The sequence below is a fragment of the Phyllobates terribilis genome, unplaced genomic scaffold (assembly GCF_046119375.1).
Source record: "Phyllobates terribilis strain yellow unplaced genomic scaffold, ASM4611937v1 Scaffold_7__3_contigs__length_470593459, whole genome shotgun sequence".
Classification (NCBI taxonomy): domain Eukaryota; kingdom Metazoa; phylum Chordata; class Amphibia; order Anura; family Dendrobatidae; genus Phyllobates; species Phyllobates terribilis.
This window is the reverse complement of record NW_027362767.1, coordinates 181,794,111-181,817,889: the sequence shown is the minus strand read 5'-3', so window position 1 is coordinate 181,817,889 and position 23,779 is coordinate 181,794,111. Positions and strand designations below refer to the sequence as shown.

At 46.8% G+C, this 23,779-nt stretch overlaps 1 protein-coding gene across 1 annotated transcript; it reads left to right on the top strand.

Moving 5' to 3' along the window:
• The first annotated feature begins 10,212 nt into the window (after positions 1-10,212).
• On the top strand, positions 10,213-21,708 carry DCST1 (DC-STAMP domain containing 1). The gene is made up of 16 exons (XM_073642326.1): positions 10,213-10,276; positions 12,977-13,102; positions 13,209-13,283; positions 14,544-14,672; positions 14,761-14,900; positions 15,241-15,421; positions 15,614-15,757; positions 16,171-16,292; positions 16,394-16,551; positions 17,770-17,869; positions 18,618-18,713; positions 18,801-18,927; positions 19,890-20,009; positions 20,734-20,876; positions 21,049-21,162; positions 21,432-21,708. The coding sequence occupies exons 1-16, from the start codon at positions 10,213-10,215 to the stop codon at positions 21,672-21,674; spliced, it is 2,082 nt and encodes a 693-aa protein (XP_073498427.1). The 3' UTR covers positions 21,675-21,708.
• The last annotated feature ends 2,071 nt before the right edge of the window (positions 21,709-23,779 follow it).

Below are 23,779 nucleotides of genomic sequence, written 5' to 3'. Positions count from 1 at the left end.
CCTCCTTGAGGTTCTTCGGCTCCGGCCACTTCTGGATGTCTGTGACTTTCTCCGGGTCTGGTGCTACCCCTTCCGGACTGACAATGTGCCCCAGGTACTGTAGCTTTCTCTTGAGCAGGTGGCACTTTGAGGGCTTCAGCTTCATCCCGTACCGGGACAGTGACTCAAATACCTCTGCCAGGTGTTTTAAGTGGTCCTCGTACGTTCTGGAGTACACTATTACATCGTCCAGGTAAAGGAACACAGTCTCGAAGTTGCGGTGTCCCAGGCAGCACTCCATCAATCTCTGGAACGCTCCGCGGGCATTGCAGAGTCCAAACGGCATACTGTTGAACTCGCAGAGTCCCATCGGGGTGGTGAAGGCCGTCTTCTCCCGATCCTCCTCAGCCACAGCTACTTGCCAGTACCCACTAGTGACGTCAAGGGTGGAAAAGTAATTTGCAGACTTTAAGGCAGCTAGGGACTCCTCTATGCGTGGTAAAGGGTATGCATCTTTATGTGTAATGCGATTTACTTGACGGTAATCTACACACATTCTCATGCTCCCGTCCTTTTTCCAACTAGCACTAGGGGAGCTGCCCAGGGACTACAACTATCCCTTATTACTCCCGCCTTTCTCATGTCCTGCAGCATTTCCTTAGCCTTCTGGTAGTGAGCTGGGGGTATAGGCCTGTAACGTTCTTTGATTGGGGAATGGTCGCCTGTGGGGATATGATGTTGAACCCCCTTAATCCTCCCGAAGTCAAGTGGATGTTTACTAAACACCTGCGAGTATTCTTGAACCACCCGGTGTACACCCTGTTTTTGATGGGCAGGAGTGGTGTCTGTCCCAACATGGAGCTGTTGACACCAATCCTCCACCTCGGTTGCAGGGTCATCATCCTCCACTTCGTCTGATGAGGTTAATGACTCCGCCTCGTGAATGCAGTTGTTATTGACAGCATGTAATTTGGCAACAGTGGCATAACGTGGCAGTCTGACCTCATCTTCCCCTAAGTTGAGAAGACGGACGGGCACCCTCCCATTGTGTACATCTACCACTCCTCTGGTGGTTAAGAGCGTGGGTCTGTGCTCGGAGCAAAGGGGTTCTACTACCACCTGGTAGCTCTGTCCTCTAAGACCTATGGCAGCTCTACACCAGATGAGCATTTCACTCATTGGGGGGATGACAATGGGTATTGGGTCCGTCACCCGCACGTTACCGATTTCACCGTCTGTTAACCTTACTTGCTGTTGATACATCAGGACTCGGATCTCCCTCTGCAGCGCCCTCCTCTGTCTCGGCCTGGCAGTGTCGGCAATCTGTTGGAGCAAGAACACAACTTCTCCCAAACAATTACCAACAATGTTAGTGCCAAGTACCATATATGGATTGGTGTCATCAGGATTAGTCTCTACTACAATTAGCCCCTGGTCCTTTAGCTCCACTCTCTCCACCTTTACAGTCACATTCTTAATCCCGAGTAGGTTAAGGGGGAGTCCGTTTGAAGCATATACCGAAAAATTTGGAGCTGGCGGACGTAGGTCGTCCATGGACCAGAACTTCTTGTAGAGGACGTCAGGCATGATGGTTACCTGAGATCCTGTGTCCAGCAGAGCATGCTTGGGGATCCCGTCCAACACAATGGACAGGAAAGGTCTTCCTCCGACGAACCTGTTGTACCAGTCTGATGGGCCTGGTGAGTTTACTCCTGGGTGTCGGCCCTCGGACCCAGGGTTTTCTCGTTTAAAGGACAATTCTGGGCGATGTGTCCGGTCTTGCGGCATCGGTAGCAGGCAGGGTCCTTTGGCGGACGGCGCTGGTCACTGGTCCTCGAAGAGGGTGATGTTGGCCTCCTCCTTCTTCGCATCCAGGGGACATCCTCAGGGCTGTCAGCTAGCAGGATCTTCCCTCCTTCCTCGGGCTCCGTCCGCCGCTGGAGAGCACTCAACACAGTGGTCAGGGTTTTGCTCAACTGACGCACCTCAGAGCGCAGACTGTCCAGTTCTCTAGGGGACGTTGCTGGAACCTTAGCTTCAGCAGTCACTGGGGAATAGGTGGGTGTAGCAGGCACTGGGGTAGCCCCACCCTGGTAACGTTGGATGGCGTTTGCTTCCAGGGGCTTCAGTCCTTTTATAGCCATGTCCTTAAGATTGTCAAAGGTGGCAACTGGATGATCCAGGGACCACCAACGCACAGTCCTGCTTTCCTCTGGAGACCTCAGTCCCCAGACAAATTGGTCCTTCAGCATTTTGTTTTCTTTTTCTATGCTGGTTGGACTGACCTGTTTAAGAGCTCGCAGGGCCCCCTGTAGACGCCAGGCGTAGTCCCGAACGTTGTCCTTCGGCTGTTGAGAACAGTTGTAGAACCTCATCCGGATGTCTGCCTCAGTAAGATCCTCAAAGACAGTCTGTAGTTTTTGGAATATTGTGGACACCTACTCCTGGTCTGCGGCCGACCATGTTTCCACTTCCCGTTCCACAGCACCGGTCAGTTGTCCTAATACGACAGCGGCTCTTTGCTTGCCTGTCATGGAGTACATGTCCAAGATACCACATATCTTCCGTTTGAATCCAGACAGGGTATCTGGTTTGCCGCTGTACTGGGGGAGCCACTTTGCTCCAGGAATGTACGGTAAAGTCATAGGAATGACAGGTGTTACAGATGCTGCTGGTGGAGCGGTGGCTTAGGCCTGCTCATCATCGGGTGCGGGTTGAACTTCAGGGACGTTGACCGGCATGTCGGCGTTCTGCTGTTCGTCGGACATCTTGGCGCCCCCCTAGTTAACCGTGGCCTACCTTCTAGTTTTTCTTCCGGTAGGCCGCAGCTCCGCAGGTGACGGTCGTCTTCAGGACCTTGCGTCGATGCGTCCTACGTCAGAGCGTTCAGCGACGCTCCTTACAGGACCTGGCGCTTCTTGGTTTGACGTCGAGGCGTGGGACGTGTCCGGGGCTTCGCGCTCTTTTGCAGGTACGCCCCTAATTTTCCCGCGGTTACGCCCTTCTTCTCGCTCCGCGGCCCAACAATGGCGGCAATCTTCACCACAACTTTACGTACACAGTTCAGAATAAAGGCGCACAGTACTCGGTGGCAACGAGCATAACACTCAGTCGTTGCAGCGGGCACGCGATCCTGTTCGTGATGCCAGAAGGAGATGACTAGCTCAGGGGATGGGGATGACTCGGTACCCAGGCCTTTAGCCTGGCCTTTAGGGAAGTCGCGGTGGTCGGCTCCCGGGCCCGTACCCTGGGGTCCCTCTTTAAAAGCGTTGATGGTTGTTTATTTTATTAAGAGTTTGTGACTCCACCTGTGGCTTCTGGTGAGAATCACCAGCGCTGCGCAGTCCACTGAGGCCGATGATAAGGCAGCTCGATGGTGTAGCTCCCCACAGGTGGAGCTAGGCCTCAGGGCAGCGTATGCAGGGGGATGCAGGACAGGCGAGACCCAGCCGGGTCAGAGCAAGAACAGGGACAGACACGATAGTCACTTCAGTACCTTTTACTGATGGAAATTCAGGCACGTCCCGGAGCACTGTAGGGTGAAGGGTGCATGTCAGGATCCTCCCCAATGAGCGGGTGTAGGGCTTCCTGTTACTTGCCTCAGCGTAGTAAGTTTCTGACCAGCCTGGAGCTAGGCCTAACTTTGTCTCTGTACTGCGCTGGCTGACCTTGTGGTAGGGCCTTTTCTTAGAGTACACGCTCCTCAGCTTGCGGGGCCTATGTGTCTCCTGGCTCTGTTACGTATCAGTACTTTAGCGATCCTGGGACTTGTAGTTCTCCAGGGATTCCGGTTATATCTTACTGGGTCATAGAGATCCCGGTAAACTTCGGACCCGGTGTCCGGTAAATTCTTCGGGGTGAGCTAGTTAAGCTCCTCTGCCCCCTATGTACTAACTCTCCACTCGCCTTCAGCCTACTCGGGCCCTCACTAGGCTATACACACTAATGGCAGCTTGCCACGCTTCACCGATCTCATGGCGCCGGCACACCTAAAGCTCACTTCTCTGAGCTACACTGAGCCTTGGTCTGGATGAGCTCCACTGCAGGATAGCAATTGCAGGAGCTGGAACAGGCTTTTGTCCTCTGAGGTAACTCTTCTCAGACTGTACTGGACTCACTGCTAAACCAGATTAGACTCACTGCTGCCTGGCTCCACCTTCCCTATTTATCTATCCCTAACGGGCTCCCTATGCTGGTCTGAGGTGGAAGGTGGAGATGTGTGAATGAGTGTGGAGGAATCCATCAATGCACTCTTCCAGGATCTGTGATACCAAGCGCAGCTGGGCGTCACAGAATTACCAGGCCAAGTGGAAACGGATGATTCAAGAGAAGCACAGAGGCAGTTCCAAGCTTATCTGAGGAAGTACTAGAAATGAGTGCAGAAGAAGAAACTCCTGCAACAGAGGAACTTGTGGTATCTGAGGAACAACCCACCAGGAGGATGTCGACTCGAGAAGTGAGAAGGCCTGTGATGCTGACATATGAAACACTTGGTGAACCAAGCCTAGTGCCAAGGACTGTCGATTGGAAACAGGTATCTCTGCTTGCGGACCAGGTAAACCCACTTGAGTGGTATTCACCACTGAGAGACAGTATGGACAATGTTACCTGGTGGAAAGACTTGTTTTGGCCTAGTGAGAGAGAGAGCTGGTTGAAGACATACAAAAAGCTCCAGCGGAAGAGATGCTGATTGTTTTAATTGTGTTGATTGTTTATTTCTTACTGGAGTCTTACAAGAAAAAGGTTGTAAGAATAGGTTGTTATCAATGTTTATAAATGTTATTCCAATTTGACAATGACAAATTTATATACAGTACAGACCAAAAGTTTGGACACACCTTCTCATTTAAAGATTTTTCTGTATTTTCATGACTATGAAAATTGTACATTCACACTGAAGGCATCAAAACTATGAATTAACACATGTGGAATTATATACTTAACAAAAAAGTGTGAAACAACTGAAAATATGTCTTATATTCTAGGTTCTTCAAAGTAGCCACCTTTTGCTTTGATGACTGCTTTGCACACTCTTGGCATTCTCTTGATGAGCTTCAAGAGGTAGTCACCGGAAATGGTCTTCCAACAATCTTGAAGGAGTTCCCAGAGATGCTTAGCACTTGTTGGCCCTTTTGCCTTCACTCTGCGGTCCAGCTCACCCCAAACCATCTCGATTGGGTTCAGGTCTGGTGACTGTGGAGGCCAGGTCACCTGGCGTAGCACCCCATCACTCTCCCTCTAGGTCAAATAGCCCTTACACAGCCTGGAGGTGTGTTTGGGGTCATTGTCCTGATGAAAAATAAATACCACACCACTTTTCTACCGCTGGACACACCATCTCACAACTCAAATTTCAAGTAATAGATCATGTACCCATCCCACGGAGAGGCGGCGACCGCATCCGTATGCTTAAACGCCGTGAATCTTTCTGGATTCATGAACTTCAAACATTGTCCCCTAAAGGACTCAATCGGGACTATGACCTGCTCTCTTTTATTTAATTGGTCCACAATGAATACTAGTACACAGCTAGCCGCGTTTATAATGGGACTTTCTCAGTACGTATTTAGTGATGGACTCCACTCCCATTCTGTACAATTGGTTATGCTTTACATAATTCTGTATGATTTGTTCTGTCCTGCACAATACTTTATCTGAAAAGTTATCTAGAGTAATTGATATACTTAGAGTATATTCTCTTTTTCCTCATGTACATGCTTGTGGTTTTTAATGTGTTCTCCCCCTCTTCTCTCCCCAGCAACCTTCCTAATACCTCCACTTCCTTCCCTGCTCCCTATGGATGTCCCCTCTCGAGATTCCACCTCCTACCTGCTTCCTACACCAAGCTACACACCTTCTACAAGCAGTGGAACGCACCGCTCTTCTCCTGGAACGCAAATATGGGATACTTCCGCTCATGTGACTATCATGTGACCCGATGACGCGCGTTCGCATAATTTCCGGTTCAGGTCCTCTCGGCAGCGCACACTTCAGCGTCCCACCGCTCACACCACACACACCTCCTCCCCTTCCTCCCACCATATATATAACCCCAGGGTGACACTCCATACACTGCATCACCTCTGACAAGCGGTGGATACCGCGTCTATACCTTACTCTGGACCTCTGTTTCCAGGTATGTGTCACCCTCCTTTAGCCCCCTGAGCCTGTAGTCTCTTGTAAAAGCCTCTCTCATTTTGTGATATCCCATTACAGCTTTCTCTACTGACGTTCCATTCCTGGCCTATACTCCTAAGTATATGTTCCAGTTCTTTGCTCAGGTATGCCCCTTCTTTGTACATCTACATTCTTACTTGTTTCCTATATAGTCCCCTTTTTTTAATGGGTTCATTTCTGCCTTACAGCAATCTTAGTGGATTCCTTTTTCCACCTTCATAACCCGTACCTTGGTATGTTACCTCTTTCTCTTTTTTTCACACATTCCCCATGGGACATCCTTCCTAACTCCTCCCTGTTCCCTTCCTCCCTTCGTGTCGCCCTATGAAGGTAGCCTTTTGACTTACAAGAATTGCACTTGTTTATGTTTTCCTCTGACGATGTCATCTGACGTTCGCAGAACACATGATCATTACTATATGTAACTGTGTGTTTGTTGTTTTCTTGTTTTTGTAGTACACTGATGAAGGTCCCGAGGGACCGAAACGTTTGTTTATTTGATTGAACCTACTTCTGACTCGCCCCCTGGGCCGTGGGGCACGCGGATCCGGGCGATAGGGAGACGTTGGGGGTAGTAGTAGTGGCGGCCCGGTCCCGCGGCTCAGGGTGGTCAGGCCATTGGTAGTCTGCTACGTACTTCAGATAATGTCCGACTACGCCACCAGTGGATTGCGGTTATTAGGAACCGCCGCTGCAAGGCAGTCCGCTGGGGCTGATGATGGGTGCAGCTGAGGTGATGTGACTCCCCACGGGAAGAGTGCGGCCCCAGGGCAGTGTAGTGGATGTTGGGAGGGATGGTAGTGCGGGTCCCGGTGCTGAAAGTGCTGGAGGCGCGAAAGAGCACACAGACAACGTACTGCAGTCCAATGTCTTTTACTCACAGTTCAGGTAGTCCAGGTCACTTGTGCACAGATAGTGACCGCCCGAGCCGTGCTGCGTCCACCAGGTGTGGGGCTCGGTCAACTCCCAGGCAGTTCAGGAGCATGGCACAGGACCCCCTTTAATCCTCTCTCTGGCCTGCCTCACCAGTGGCCCACTTTTGTCCAGCTGCCGCGGACTTGTGCGGTTAAACGTGGGCCCCGTCCTCCGCTGTCCTATATGGTGCCTTCCTAGCAGGTTTGATGAGGTGTCGCACCAATAGATGATCACGACGACCGGTCTTTGGCTGAGGGTTGTTTCTCCTCCACCAACTTGGGATCCGGTACCCTTAATCTGCCTGACCCTTCACCCTGGATTCTCGTGGGTTCTTAGGGTCCCTTCCACCTTCTTGTTCCTGAGCCCTTCTGTTTCTCTGTCTCTCCTTCTCTTTCTCTGTTCCTTTCTGTTCCTTTCTTGTTCCGTTCTCTTGGAGCTGAGATGAGCCAGAATCTCAGCTCCCCTTCACCTCCTCCTCGGCCTCTTCACTAGGCCCTCCTGGAGTAGAGCTCCTACAGAGCCTCTACTCCCTGTCTTCTCCTCTGGCTGAACTGACCCAGAACTAAGATGGTGCCCACCTTTTATACCTCCCTCTAGCCATGAGCCCAGGTGACCAGCAACCAATGGGCTCCTACCTACGCTCAGGAACCGCCCCTATCTGCCCCTACAGCACTGGGTGTTCCACCCCTCCCTCCCCACTCCAGCAGGGACATGGTCGGTCGTGCCTGCACTTCTGTCTAGTGGGAGCACCGTTGAGCTGTCCCTGAGAAATGGGGTGTGTGTGCTGCATGCAGCTAACTGAGCCCTGGTCCATACTCCATCCTTACCCGAGAGTGGAATATCACACCTCTGGTCTGAGGTGCAATACCCCTGTAGCGGCTGAGCCCTCGGGGCGCTACACTTCATTAAAAACTTTATATCCAATTTTCTAAATTCTTTGAGTGCCGGGTTTTTCTAATATAGTACTTTTTGGCTTGGTACCTTACCCGTGCACCAAGAACAAATCAGGAGTGCGGTAGTTTTTGTATCTTTGGAAGGAATTGTGTTACAGGGATCATCTCCCTCATCAAACCCTCTCCCCTCCATCTCCATGCAGGATAAAGAATGCTGTGTACTATTGTGTCCTTGTGAAGGAAAAGCCTGTGGTTGTGTATGCATGGAAGTGTGCCGCTAAGAGATCTAATCTATGCTGAATTTTGCTACTGAAGAGACTGTAATACTGTGGCTTGTGAAGAAACTACTGTATTGTTACTGGAGCCGGTTGCTCAAGAAACTCAGACTGTACTGTAATGAAGATTGTTGCTGTAATATCCCTGAATTGCACTGGCCGTGCTTCAGCTTAAATTCCACTGTTAAACTGTTGAAAAAGACTCTTGTCAGATGTGTCTGGTCAGCAATTGAATCTATTGTGTGCTTGAGAGAAGCTGCAGCACATGGTCTATGGTAGCCCTGAGTAACAGTTCCCTCAGGATTCCAAAGAATTCATGAAACCCGTCTCGCCCTATCGGAACCTAGCGGCGTGTGTGTAACATGAGTTTCACTTTTTGTATTGAAGAACTGAAATAAATTAACTATTTGATGATATTCTAATTTAGTGAGATGCACCTGTACATATAATAGTTCAAATTAACCCCTTATTCTGAAATATAAATAAAAAAAACACGAGAAACTAGCATATTTGGTATCGCTGAATGTGTAACTGTCTGAACTCATAAAATATCATAAGACTGTGTGCCCACGATGCGTTTTTTAAGCGTTTCTGCAGCGGCAAAAACGCTGCAGAAACGCTTAAAAAACGCTTGGTAGAAGGTCTGCATTGTTCCCCAATGATAATCCGCATGTGCTGTGCACATGCTGCGGACATTTCCGCTGCGGATTATCATTGCGGAAAAAAACGCAGCACTACCAATTATTTTGCGGAAGCTCGGCGTTTTCGCCGCCATTGACTTGCATTAGAACGCGCCAGTTCCGCAAGACTGCATCTGTACTTGCGTAATTGGCGCGTTCTAATGTGCGGATGGTACCCGGGTGTGGAGGACAGGAGAGTCTCATCCACACCCAGGTACCATTAAAAAAGCTGTAAAAAAAGAATAAAATAAAAAATAAATGTATATTTACCTTCTGGCGGCCCACGCTGCGCTCCTCCTTGCTTCCCGGCACTTCACGATGGAATGAAGGACCTGCGCTGACGTCAGAGTCATGTGACGGGTCATGCGATGCTGACGTCAGCAGGTCCTTCACTCTACCGCTGCCGGCAGCCGGGACCGAGCGAAACAAGACAGCGTGGGCCATCGGAGGGTAAGTATATATTTATTTTTTTATTTTTTGACATTCTCTCGGGTCACAGTATATAAATCCATGCCGTTTGCATGGATTTATGTAGTGTGACCAAGTTGACAAGCACTTTCCAAGTGATGCTAAAATCGCTTGGAAAGCGCTTGTCAACCCGCATGCGGAAATGCAAGTGAAGAACACTTCACATCCGCATGTCCCTGGCAGGAAAACGCATGTACAATCCGCATGCGTTTTTTTTCTGCCAGGGAGATGCAGAAACACTCAGGAAAAACTCCTGAGCATTTCTGCATCGTGGGCACATGGCCTAAGGCAATTTTTTGGAATGTTTTTTTCTGAAAAAGAGATCAGGAAGTTGTACGGACCCCAAAATAGAAATGATGAAAACTACAGCTCGTACCAAAGAAAAACAAAACATGATTCAACGCTATTGACCAAAAGATAAAAAAACTTTATATGCGAGGAGGGGACACTGAAAGTGAAGCGGGGCCCGATGGGACCGGGAGCAGAGTTCCTATATTGCTCTTGGTGTGAGCATGCTCAGGAAAAGTGGTTGGAGCTGTGTTGCTATGAATATTCATTAGTGGGTGGAGCTATGTTCAAGATCATGAATATTCATTAGTAGTTACAGTTGCAACAACTGACAAAAATGGCCGCATTCATCTGAAACCCACAAACCGTATAATTATGCCTTAACCTCGGTGGCCGCAGTACAGGCAGATGTCACGTCACATTAGACATCATTACAGATGTCACGGCCCCACTTTACTGTAGGTCCAACCATGTGTGGTCCCCCAAGTCTGACGTGTAGCCACCTTTAATTGTCTGGCTAGATCATTGGACGGTTCAATGTCAAGTGAAGACATTAAAGAGGAAAGCAAAAGAAGACGAAGAGAGAAAAGACCAAACACAAGTAAGAGAGCGCCACCTATCAGCAGCTTACATGCCAACCTTACATGGGGCATGAGGGAGAAGGGGCAATTTTTTATTTTATGACTTTTTCATTTATATAGGATGTGTGTCCTCCCCACCTGAAAACGTGAGGAACTCAGAAATACTGACCCCCAACCGCTAAATATATACAGATCCCATAAGAAAGTAAAGACCCTCTAAATAAATACAGATCTCCAGTCCAGACTGTCCTAAAAGGATATTCCCAGAATCCAATGGTATTTTTTGCAAAGCTTGGTTTTTGGGATCCAGAGCCCCGTTCTCAGGACCCCCAAGGATCAAGAGGATCCCATATCCTCTGCTTAGGGAATGATAGACCCCAGACTAGAGCCTCTTAATATTGACAGACCCCAGACCAGACTCTCTACATAAAAACAGACCCCAGACCAGACCCTCTTAATAATGACAGACCCCAGACCAGATCCAACTCTCTCAATAAGAACAGACTCCAGACAAGACCCTCTATTTAAAAACAGACCCCAGTCACTCTTAATGCAAACAGACCACCTTTATAAAAAAAAACCCAGAAACTAGATTAGTAAAAACAGATCCCTAACCAGACCATCTTAATAAAAACAGACCCCAGACCAGACCCTCTTAATAAACACAGATACCAGATTAATAAAAGCAGACCCAGTTAATAATGACAGACCCCAGACCAGACTCTCTTAATAAGAACAGAATCCAGATTAATAATGAGAGACCCCAGACCAGACCCTCCTAATAATGACAGACCCCAGACCAGACCCTGTTAATAATGAGATCTCCCAGACAAGACCCTCTACATAAAAACAGACCCCAGACCCTCTACACAAAAACAGACCCCAGACCAGACCCTCTACATAAAAACAGACCCCAGACTAGACCCTCTACATAAACACATGTGGCGCCCCTGAGGGTTCAGTCGCCACAGAGGTACTGCACCTCACCCCGAGGTGTGGTGTCTCCTTCTCTCAGGTAAGGAGGGAGTGCTGCCCGGAACCCCAACACCCACATTCAACACTACACTGCTCCAGGCCGGCTGGAGGGGCAACATGCATGAGCGCAACTGCTGAGCCCTGTCCCTGGCTGGAGTGGGGGGAACCCAAAGGTACGGGGAACCAGTAATGGGTGTGGGTGGAGGAAGCAGTTTAGGGGAGCACTATAGAGTGAGGTATAAAAAGGGAAGCCATCTTAGGGTGGCAGAACAGTGCAGCAGAGCACAGTGAGTGAGGACAGTCCGTCAGGGAGCAGAGTCTCTTTAGGAGCTCTGACCCACTAGCAGGGCCCAGTACTAGAGGCCCAGGAGGGGAGCAGGGAGTAGGTTCCGATCTATTGAAGGGAACCTAGGGGGTACGGCGAGTGCGGGACGGCACCCGTACGCCCCGAATCTGTCAGAAGACAGAGGGATCGTAGGCCGCAAGAAGGGCACCGGCCCCTGGTCCAGCCGTGTTACTCTAAGTCTCAGCTGGGAAAACCGGAATCTTCTGGCTTATATAGTCAGTCGCCAAAGCCTCAATCTAATCTCCAGGAGGGTCAAGCAGGTCCGGGAACTGCGACAAGACAGGAGGGACTTCAGAGCACCCGAGCGGGATTGAGAGTGGGAAGCGCAGGGCAGGAGGGAGAAAGACCCAATGTGAAAATCGGTCTAGCTAGGAACACGAGAAAGTGGGGTTCTGTCAGGTACTCCTGATCTTCCTGAGGAAGTGCTGAACCCCTGCCTGGTGATCGCAGCGCGATGTGGGAGGCTGGCACCCGTACAGTGCACCAGTGGAACTGTCATAAGAACTGTGAGTAAAAACTCGGATGACTGCACCGCACTGCCTCCGTCCATTCTTTCATCTGCGCCCTCTTGCCTCCCGGCACTACAACGCCCAGCGCAACCTACACTGCCCTGGAGCTAGCTCTACCTGTGGAGAGCCACACCATTCTTGCAAGCCGTATTACCAGCTCCAGAGGACTGCTCTGCAGCAGCGGCACCCTTTAGCCGCAATCCACAGGTGGCGTCACGAACTTTCCAAATCCCCTATATATAATTCCCCTTTTTAATGACCGCCCTGGGTCACGGACCGGGCCAGCCGCCGTGATATCCCCCATACCGGTATCCTTAGGCCCGGCTGCCGAGTACCCCACGGCCCTGGGGGCGCGTCACACAGACCCCAGACCAGACCCTCTTAATAAACACAGACCCCAAACTTACAAACTAAATAAAATTACACCCTATATCAGACCCTCTTTATCAATACAAACCCGGGACCAGACCCCCTTAATAAAAAATAAACACACGATTAATAAAAAACAAACCTTTGCTAGTCCCTTTTAAAAAAAACAGACCCCAGACCTACCCATAAAATAAAAACGTTTGACGAGATCCTTTAATAAATAGTAACCCCAGACCCTATAAAAAACATTCCCCAGATCAGACCAACTAAATAAATACAGACCCTAAAACAGATCGGGGAGACTTCCCTGGTATTCCGGGAGCCTCGGAGGTGTCTCCTCTTTCTCTGAGTTTCTCGGAGGTGGGCTTCTTGTCCAACAGTTCAGATCACCACATACAGCAATATCTACCTCCAGCCTGACATGAGTATCGCCACTGTATATATATGCGGTGACCTCCATGTGGGTCACGATTAGATGTGGCTCACAAGGTCAATGGCCCCCTGCTCCTTCTGTCTTCCAGCTCTGAAGCGGGTCTGTGCCTTCATTCTCCCTGACCCTTGTTTCCTCTTCCTGTTCAGCAGTGATGAACAATTTAAAGTCTCAAAGTTCTTCCTAGGAGCCACGGTCGGATCCATCCTAGGACTTGGTAATGATGAAGATGTCATATGCATGACACATCCATCCATGGTATTGTGGCATGTATGTGTGTGTCCTCTTCTAATGTGATGCCCGCTAAATGTTTATGTCTGTAGGGGTCTACTTGTTGTTCGTGCATCCAATGGATATGGAGGAGAAGCAGAAGATAAAATTAATGTACGGGATATCAGGTAAAATGAGTGACAGGACTTCCCTTGAGAGTTTGAGCCTCATGATACCCTCAACTCTCCATCTCCTTTAAGAGAGAATCTTATGACAACATCCCCCTATGATTTTTTTGTTTGGGCCATAAGGGTGTTGAACCAGGAACCGCTTACAAGAAGATGGATCCTTCAACTTTTTTGTTGTGTGGTCCAACCTGAAGTTATGTTCATGGCCCCTTAGAGTAACTTGGGCACTTTCCATTTAAGCAACCAGGCACCCTGTATGATTAAGGTCACCAGTGAAGGGCACCAAAGGATGCTACCACACAAGCTACAATTGATGGTGCCTCGTGGTCATACGCAGTAGATGATAGTTAGATAAAATGTGCCAGGGAGCACAGCTAGACCAATGGCGTGCCAGCCAGTTAGTTAAAAGAGTAGAGACCTACTTGCATCTGACGCAAAAGTAGAGCTCAGAGAGAGCGAGGTCCAAACCATAATCTGTTGGCATCTTCAGAAGCTCCTGAACGAGAAATATTGACCTTGGGTATGTACTGACGGGCTGAGCCACCAAATAAGAAAAGGCACCAGGAATTCCGGTAGGTACCGTAGGAGGTGGTTCAGTGGTCATGGACTACAGACTTGGCTGCTGGACAAGAGTCCTGCAAATTTGTTTGCTCATCTGTAGCACAGAATGATTGCATGTGCATAGACTGTCATTGTTCTCGGCAGCACAGTTCCAGTTTACACAGAACGATGTATTGTCAAGAAAGGTTATCCTTAGAAAGCTCGTTGATCAGGCAATATGCAGCTTATTTACTCTGGCCGGGAAACAAGTGTTCTTAGGAAAGCTGTTGATACTAAGTTCACGATAATCAGCTAGTTCAAATGCACTTTAAGACCTTCTGTAGTGAAATAGCATGGCCTGAGATAACGATACAGACTGCGCCCTGTAATGCCAAGCTATTCCATGGCCTGAGAAAGTGAGAAAACTGTGACCCAGACTGTGGACCTTCTGTGGCCTGAGACATGGAGGAAACTATTGGTTGGACTATGAACTTTCTGTTTCCTGAGACAGCAAGGAAAATGTGGCCCAGACTGTGAACGTTTTGTGGCCTGAGACAGTGAGTAAAGTGTGGCCCGGACTGAGAACCTTTTGTGGCGTTAGACCGTGAAGAAGACCTCTTCTGGGGTTGTAGTTTCATTGTCGGACATATTATGTCTTTGGGTTAGTTTTTCATGTCCATATATGTCTTGCTCTTCTATCTCCGATTTGTCATTCCTCAGGGACATTTGCTTTGGGTTGGGCGACCTCTTCCTACTTTCGCTGCTCTACACTTGTTCTTATTCCCAACCTTCTGGGTAAGGAGGGTCGGACATATGTAATCATCACTGTGATGGCCTCAATCTATGCAGGTAAAAAAAAACTACGGTAATCTGTCTTTATTTCTCACTGATTGGATAACATCTATCATTGATCAGTGACACGGCCACTTTTTGCTAGGACCGGTTGTAAATCTTCAGCAAAATATTGAAGAAATCGCAAGATCAGTGAGCTGCACTGTAGACCAACAGATAAACCACACTAAAATGATGTGGAAGGATATAACGAGGCCCATGAAGAAGATCTTCCAAGAATTGCTGGTGAGCAGGCGGGTAGATAACCTTGTTGTAAGGAACCTTAGAAAACAACCAGAGGGTTCATTAAAGGGATTGCTTCTTGGCTCCGAAGCATAATCAGGGGCTACTGCAGAGTCATACAGTCCTGGCACTTGTAAAGTGAAGTGAGACGTATTGGCCTTGGTTTCACCTGAGCTTCATCTGAACACTGCGCATGTGTCAGATGCCACTGGAGCTCGTTTGCAATGCCAGGATTGCCTTACTCTAGAGGAGACCAGAAACACCTGAATGACTCCACTGCCCCACAAGTTGAGCCCAGAAAATGGATTCATAGATGACTTCCATTGAATGCATTAATTTCTAGGGAACTTCTAAGGAGCTAAAAAATAGAACTAGGAACATCGTATCACTGTTCAAAGATGTTGAGAATGAAATGGAAAGCACTGAGGGCTACAGCAAAGAAACCGAGGCACCAGTGCAAAATAAGAAAAAGTCCTCGTCCACGCAGAAGTTGATGGAGCTGAAGACCATGCTGCGTTGCGAGCGTGAGTATATAAAGTCTGCAAGACCTCTTCAACAATGAGACTTGTTGATTAAGGGATGGTTCCTTTTTGGACACCTCCTATTCAACGTGTTTAATTAGCGATGTTGGCAGTCTTCTTAGGATAGTCATAAGGATGCCAGAGCTACTTTGCCCTGCTTCTGACCATCAGACGCTGTTTTCTCTTTTGGAACAGATGTGGTAGAAGAGGGCATAAACAAATGTAAAGATTGGTTCGCTCAGAAGCATGAGGAGTGCATGCGTGTCATCTGGCTGCCCGTCCTGAACCACCTGCTTTGCCTACCCATGAAATTCACATTTTTCTGCAATGTCATGTACTGTGAGTAGTAACTAGAATTTTTAGCTCTCCTGTGGTCTACATAAATGCTCTGGAGCCCAATGGGTCCATTACTGTTACTCTTCCTAGTAGGTCCTACTGGTCAATGCGCAGCAGATGCCATATGTAGACATATGGCCTTAGTTGTCATGTAGCTCATGTCCGTATGTCTGGTGGTATGAAGAGCATAGTTTCCATACCTGGTTTCGTTGGGTATGACAACTCTAAAATGTTCTCTGCAATCTTCTGCATGCAGCCTAACACCTGGATGTCATGAAGAGCTAGCTAGACTTCTGCACTACTCAGGAGCTAACCTTTTTCAGATCTTTACATTCCACTATAATACTTATTCTAGCTGGTATCAAAGACCAGATGGGAACGGCGGGCTACCGGCACTGACAATGTCTCTCTTTTAGTGATCAACAGGTGGTGCAAAAAAAGACTGCCGTTGGAAGGAAACTTCGGCCAAATTTTCGACCTGGTTAATGAAACGGTGTACAATCTGGATAAAAACTACACCAGCGCCATAGTCATGAGGGCCAGTGTCTCTTCTCAAGATCATAACATCGGAACTCTATACTTGTTACGCATCATTGTTTTCCTCTTGTTTCATTCTTCTCTTTTCCTTTATGGAAACAGAAAGAAGAGCTGAACATGTTGGCAGGAATCAACATCTCTGAGCTCAGCATGACCGAAGAAGTTGTGGAGACCTTGAGGAAGAAGCAGGTGTGGGTGTTGAGGAAGTTGCCCTTCATCAACACCATCATGTCCTGCATGTTCATCTTCCTCTTTACCTCGTGAGCATTCATTAGTAAAGCAATCATTACTCTTGACTTCACAATATGTTTTGTTGGGGGTCCTTAAAGAAAAACGACAGCTTAGTAGGAAGTCAATATTTTTCTCGGGTCGTTAATTTTGTCAAGTGTGGTGTTTGGAGATGGATCATTTCTATCTATTTAATGGGGTGAATTGAATTTATTTATTTTTGATATTTTTTTCATTTTTTTAAGTCCCTTTTGGGGACTTGATTCTGCAATCATCTAATCACTACTACTGTATCCTGCAATATTGCAGTAAATAGTTAAAATTAGGGCAGCGCGGTGGCTCAGTGGTTAGCACTGCTGCCTTGCTGCTGGGGTCCTGGGTTCAAATACCACCAAGGACAACATCTGCAAGGAGTTTGTATGTTCTCCCCTTGTTTGCGTGGGTTTCCTCTGGGTTCTTCGGTTTCGTCCCACACTCCAAAGACATACTGATAGGGAATGTAGATTGTGAGACCCGATGAGGACAGTGATGATAATGTCTGTAAAGCTCTGTGGAATTAATGGCGCTATATAAGTGAGTACAATAAATAAATAAAATCACAGCCTCCTATGAAGCCCTACCTTTGGGGACAGCCATGGGGTCCTTCATCACGCCCTAGTGATTGTGTTGTGGGGGAGCCGATGGGCGACCAGAATGGCGGCACCACCTGGACCGCGCCTTAAATGCCATTGTGAAAAATTGATATTTAGTTTAACAGCAGCAATCTGAGCTAGGCTCTGGTCGCTGTTACATGCAGATGCTGGCTTTATAACACAGGCATGATGCAGGCTAAGCTCCAGAGGCCGTCTCATACACCCCTGTGAAATACACGTATGTCACATTTCAGGTAGGGGTTAAGCTTTTTTTATTCAATAGGTCTTTGCCAGAACTCATCCCAGGATCTGGAGTATGAGAGGCAGAAACACTAACAGTGATCCATAGGTTATGAACATACAGTATTTTTGATGCATTTTATAAAAAAAGCATCACCAAACATAAATAACAAATAAATTATGGTGCAATTATTCCTACATTAATATGGAGCTCCACTTTGCACTCCCCTTGATGTATAGATATAACAGCTGGGGCTTTTTTTTACAGGTTGCATTTCCTAAACCTGTTGTAGGCCAGTTATTGATTATCCCCAGGTAACTTCCAGTGTGATATCATCTTCAAAGGTTGTTCCAGAAACTCTAATTTTCTTCACTTAGTGCTTTCAACTATACCATCAACTATAACAAGAACATCCTCTACGACAACCACTATGTCACCACCTACTTCCGTCAGATTGATGCTCGCAGGAGAAAACTAGTAAGTCTCATGGAGATAAGTGAGGATACCGAGTCAGGGATATCACATAGTAGATCTATTCAGGACAGAGGAACATTTCTGGATTTCAGGTGATGTCCTGTAGAATGTGCCTTGTCTAGGAGTAAGCAAGTGGCCATCAAAATTTGTCAAACGAAGGGGCGTGGAAAAATGTGGGGCTTAAAGAGGACCTGTCACCCGGTCAAAAGAGCGCAGTTTTTGCTCTTATTTTATTCCCACTGTTCCCCTGAGTGTAAATTTTTTTTATTTTTCAAAATGCACCATACTGTTAAAGAGATATGAGTCTTTATATTTAGTGCTAACTTTTATGGTCTTCATCAAGGCTCCTCTGGGGCATGTCTTTAGGCTGATCTGCACTAAATAAACAGGCCCATATATCTGGAACCATACGTCGGATTTTAAAAATACGAAAGATGGAATAGCAGCGACAATAAAATAACAGCAAAAATTGCCCACTTTTCACTTGATGTTAGGTCCCCTATAAGACATTTAAAATTGTGAGTATGTGGCAGAGAGAGTTACTGGCAGGACAAGATGTGCTGACGTTTAAGCTGGTGATTTCTGGATGAGCCCTATCACTCCTCTACCCAAAAGCCTCTGAAGTTCAGCATAAGATGTTTCACCATTCCCCAATGTCTGGTGCTTTTTCACTGATTGGTAAAATATTTAGAGGCAGAAACATGTTTTTTAATCACCCCCCTCCACCTTAATAAAAATTCATTCTTTGCAGAAGAAGAAGCATTTACTGCCGCTGAGGAAAGTGGAGAAGAAGGACTTTGTGTTTCCCTTCAATCCTTGTGTGCAGAAACTTGAGAGTAACACCATGGTGAGTGGGTAACATTGAGACGTAGGAAGCGTGAGTGACAGCTGGGTGGACATGGTGGTCACGGGAGGGCTTTCTTTTCTTCTATAGATGAAGGAGATAGTGCAATGTCTTCCTTACTTCATCCTCTTCATCTTGGCTAATTGCCTTGACCGGCTTCTTATCCACATCTTCAGGACTCTCAACAAACATTTTAACATCCCCAACGTCTTAACCAGTGAGTAATACCATGGTCCAGCTGCTGGTGGTCTACTGGAATATCAACACACTAAAAGTTTTACGGTGAAACCTCCTCTGAAGATCACTGTTGCGGACCCGGGGGTGGAACCTCTGTGCTGTGATACAAGGAGGTACCACTCTGGGACCGACCTTGTGTGAGAGCAGGCGACTCCCACGGGACTGATGGCTGAGGCCGATGGGCACAGCAGATGAGCACGGCTGGTAGACAGGCAGGTGATGCGGGTAGACAAGCAGGCGGGCTCGGCTGATAGACAGGCAGGCGGGCACGGCTGATAGACAGTCAGGCGGGCACGGCTGATAGACAGGCTGGCAGGCACGGCTGATAGACAGGCTGGCGGGCACGGGAACCTGAGGACTGAGGAGAGTATTAGAACACAAACAACAATCTTGCACAGGCACCTCCATTTTGGAGGAGGTGACTTACATAAGAGCAGTCCTCCGGCCATTGGCTGGGGACTCTTTAGGACAGCGCACGCGGCCCCTTTAAGAGGGAGGGAGCACGCGCTCGCCCTAAGTACAGTGCCCGGAGAACTGCGCGCGGTGCGCGCACCCCGGGCAGGTGCACGAGGGTAACCAGAGGACGCCGGACCGGGACTGTGGCGGTGAGGGGATCGGCGCCTCTGCCCAGCAGGAGGCAGAGACGCTGACGCTACAATCACCATTTTAAGACAACCTACTTATCCAGTTGATAACTAGATAATGAGATACTTTGAGAAGACCACCCAATAGATGAACACTTTTCAAAGCAATTTTGGGGTGACCTCCTTAAAGAAGTTTCACCGTAGATCATTTCTGGAGGAGCCATGTCCAGTAGACCACATTCTGGCAGCACATGGACAGTAGATGTATAAGGTACCGGTGGAGCAGTCTTGGCACCAGTTATAGACTTCTTTTCTTTTGTGCATGGACCTGTCATAAATCTCTGTTCTTTCTTCATAGTTGATCACAAGCTGGAAGTAATAGTTGAAGGTGAGAGTATGATTTCCCGGCTTCTGCGGGGCGTAGTGAAAGCATTTAACATCTCAACCAGTACCTTTGCAGAGCTCAACAAAAATCACAGTAAGTGAATGTACATCTAGAGAAGGACTACAAGTGAGCTCTTCATAGAAATCTCCTCTAAGATAAGAAGTTACAAAGCTTAGTAGTTGCTAACGTTATGGAACATCCCTGTTCTCCGTCTCCATAAAGAGGCCGCTGTTTTTGGCTATATGACATTCCTTTAGGTTTCATTAAAATGTTTTTTTTCTCATCTTCATAAATGGGTACTATTGGATAGATCTTGTAAAAACAAGCAATTTTGCAATTTGCTGCTTATTAAAATTTTCATCCGTTCTTGAGATATTAACACTTTTCTTTTGATACAGCTCATTCCTTGGATACCGACCACTGCTGCTAGACAGCAGAACATGTGCAGTATTTATAAGCTCTTTTCTATTGAGCTTTTGAGCAATGTTTTGAAGCTGGCTGGGATCCTTGGAGAGTACCCTTAGCTCCTAACCCTGGCCAGCTACAGCGCAGAACCTACAAGCTAGACAGCAGTGGTGGTCGGTCTACCAGGCAACGAGCTGTAAATAGAAGTGTTAATATCTCAAGAACGGCTGCAAATTTGAATAAGCAGTAAATTGCAAAAGTGCTTGTTTTTGCAAGCAGTATCCAACAATATCCATCTGTGAAGGTGGGGAAAAACCCTTTAAAGTTGATGTGTCGAACATTGGTGCATGGACAGTATTGTCTATGTAATGTCCAGTATGAAGCTAGGGCTCACGGATCTCCTCTTCCACAGCCTGCCTTCCGATTCCAGTCATCATGAGCTCCAAGAACTACGTCTATTCCACTTTGCCGGTTATCGGGCTCCTGTCACTGTGCTTCCTCCAGGTGTATGGCTACCGTCTACGCAGAGCAATTGCTTCCTTCTTTTTCCCAAAGGTAACGTCACATCCTTTGGCCTTGATAGGACCATAGAGGAATGAGGATGATCTGCCTTCCTGGGATGGAACAAACCCACTGGATTGCTAATATATTTGACATTGGCTAGGTCGGGGAGCAGAGTTTAGGGGATTGTAAGTACCTTTCTATACATATGCCTTTGTTCCTTCAGAGAGAAAAACATCGGGTTCTCTTCCTTTATAATCATTATATCCAAAAGAGGAGGCTGTACTTCTACAAACTGCGGTCGAAGGTGATGAAAAGATCCAAAAGCCAACGGAAATGGGTGAGAGCTTAATAATGTCCCAAACTGTGACCCCAACCCTAGCACCTCCTGTACCAAAACTCCTCCTCTAACTACCAAGCACCATTTCATTCATTTTCTATACGATAGCGGTTATACTCCAGCCCATAAGGGGCAGTACTGTGTTAATTGTGTTTCTTTTGTTTCTGTCTTTGGAGCCCTCTTTCCTTTCTCCACTCTTTCTAAAATTATCCTTTATCCAACTTCAGTCTCGAGACCTCACACCACACGTTTCCATTTTTTTTTGTCAGGAGAAGAGCATTTTGGGCACAATCCGTAAATCCTTCCCCGGGTCAAGATTTCTTTTCCCTCAGCGCTGCTTAGTCTGTAATGCCAGGAGAAATAAAGACTTCCACGAGTGCCCAAATCCAGGATGCGGCACTGTATATTGTAATGAGTGCTGGTTGAACATGGACGAATCCTGTTGGGCGTGTGTCACACCTGACCAATACATCTTAAACACCATCTTTGAAGACCTATATGACTTGACTTAATGTGGTCAGGTTATTAGTACTTCTTCAGAATTATATTGGCCCCCTGAATATTCTGTCTTCTTTCAGTCTCTTTTCTTGGGATACGTAGTATTAGATCCCACAATGAGCACAAGAGGGACCTACTTGGGATGTTGTGGATTTTACTGCGTTGCTGCCGATTTGACGCTTGGCTGAATTGAGGCAGAATATAAAGGATTGGGGTGAGCTCTGTATAGAGATGTGGACTCCAGTGCACGTAACGTCCCTGAGAGTAGACTCCATCTGCAATATCTCACGTGTAGAAGACTCCAAAACATGGCAGACGGAAACCATAGTTAGACTGAGGTCAAGGCATAAATGGATGGCCAGGATAGACGTGGTCAGGAAATAAGGCAAAATCAGAAACAAATAGTCCTTTGGGACAGGTGTGCAGCGAACTATAGAAGACTTTGGCTACTGGGCATTGGTAAGAGGCAAGAATGTCAAAAGCACCATCAGTAGGCACATGATTCTTCAGATCAGTATGATTACAGTGATCCCAAACTTATATATTTTCTTTAATATATTTTAAAAGTGAAAAACATTTTGGAAATAAAAATCAAGATCAGTAAACGGCATTTAGATCTATGAAGAGGGAAGTCATAGTCTGGAAATGTGTATGTCTCCAGACTCATCGCTGATCTTCTTCCATTCTTCAGGGGTGGATCCTGAAAGTAAAGAAAGGCAGAGCCTTAAATAAAGGGGGTCTGTCAGCCCGGACTGACACTAAAAGCTAAGGAAACAGCATTGTAGGGAATATCACCTCTATAAAAATCGCACCTTTAGACCCCCGATTCTTCATGGTGTTGATGCCAGAATTCTGTCTTTAACATCTTTAAATGTCCCATAATTTTAATGGACCCTTGGATTACATACTGTAAGTGCCACTGTCAGAGGCTTCCAGCAGCATTTATGGACTCAGCAAGAGCTGGCGATTAGGCAGATGATGGCTGAATAACACAACCACCATGTGCCGGCAATGATGCAAGCTCAGCTCCTGAGCCCGCATCAAAGAAGGGGAACCAACGTTGGAAATACCGGTTCAAAAATGTTAGAAAATTGTCCACAACAGGTTTGAAAGATGATATAGAAAAATAATTAACAAAACTTTACAGAAAACGATTCAATAAATGATTACAAAGGTTAAAAAAAATGCCTAGAAGACTCCCCCAAAAAGGAGAAGGAAGCAATAGCCATTCAAAATACAATATTCTTTATTTATCAAAAAAATACACATAAAATACTAAAACCAAGGGGAAAAGACACGTCAGAAAGACTATATCACCTAGCGATACCACTGTATTCCAGAAGAGGGAACCTAAGCTCCATAATACACACAATGTCTAGCACAATAATACATAGTATATATCAACATGATTAGGAGAGATAAATAAATCAAATGTGTGTGCATCCTCTTAAAACAGATTCAAGTGCAAAGTGATTTAAAGTGTAAACAGTCCAAGTGGATAAAAAAAATCCTGCTTGGGCGGACACCAAGTCCTGCTGGACACCAAATGCAAACAGTTCAGTAGACAGGAATTGGTTAAATCAACCCCCCGGAAGAAGCACATCTGCGAAACATGCGTCGGGGCCTGCACTGCATCATCAGGTTATACTCTTTATTCCCTTTACTTTGTAATCATGCTTTAACATCTCAAATATTGACTTGGCACTTGCTAAGGACTGTGCTACACTATGTTTAGCATTTTCTTCATATATTATAAACTCTGAGATACTCTTCATGAATTCCTATCTACTGAACTGTTTGCATTTGGTGTCCAGCAGGACTTGGTTCCGTCCTAGCAGGATTTTTTTTATCCTCTTGGAGTGTTTGCATTTTAAATCACTTTGCACTTTGCTTGAATCTGTTTTAAGAGGATGTACACACATTTGATTTATTTATTTATTTATTTATCTCTCCTAATCATGTTGATATACAGGTGCATCTCACTAAATTAGAATATCATCAAAAAGTTAATTTATTTCAGTTCTTCAATTCAAAAAGTGAAACTCCTATATTATATAGAGTCATTACACACAGAGTGATCTATTATATAGAGTCATTACACACAGAGGGGTCTATTATA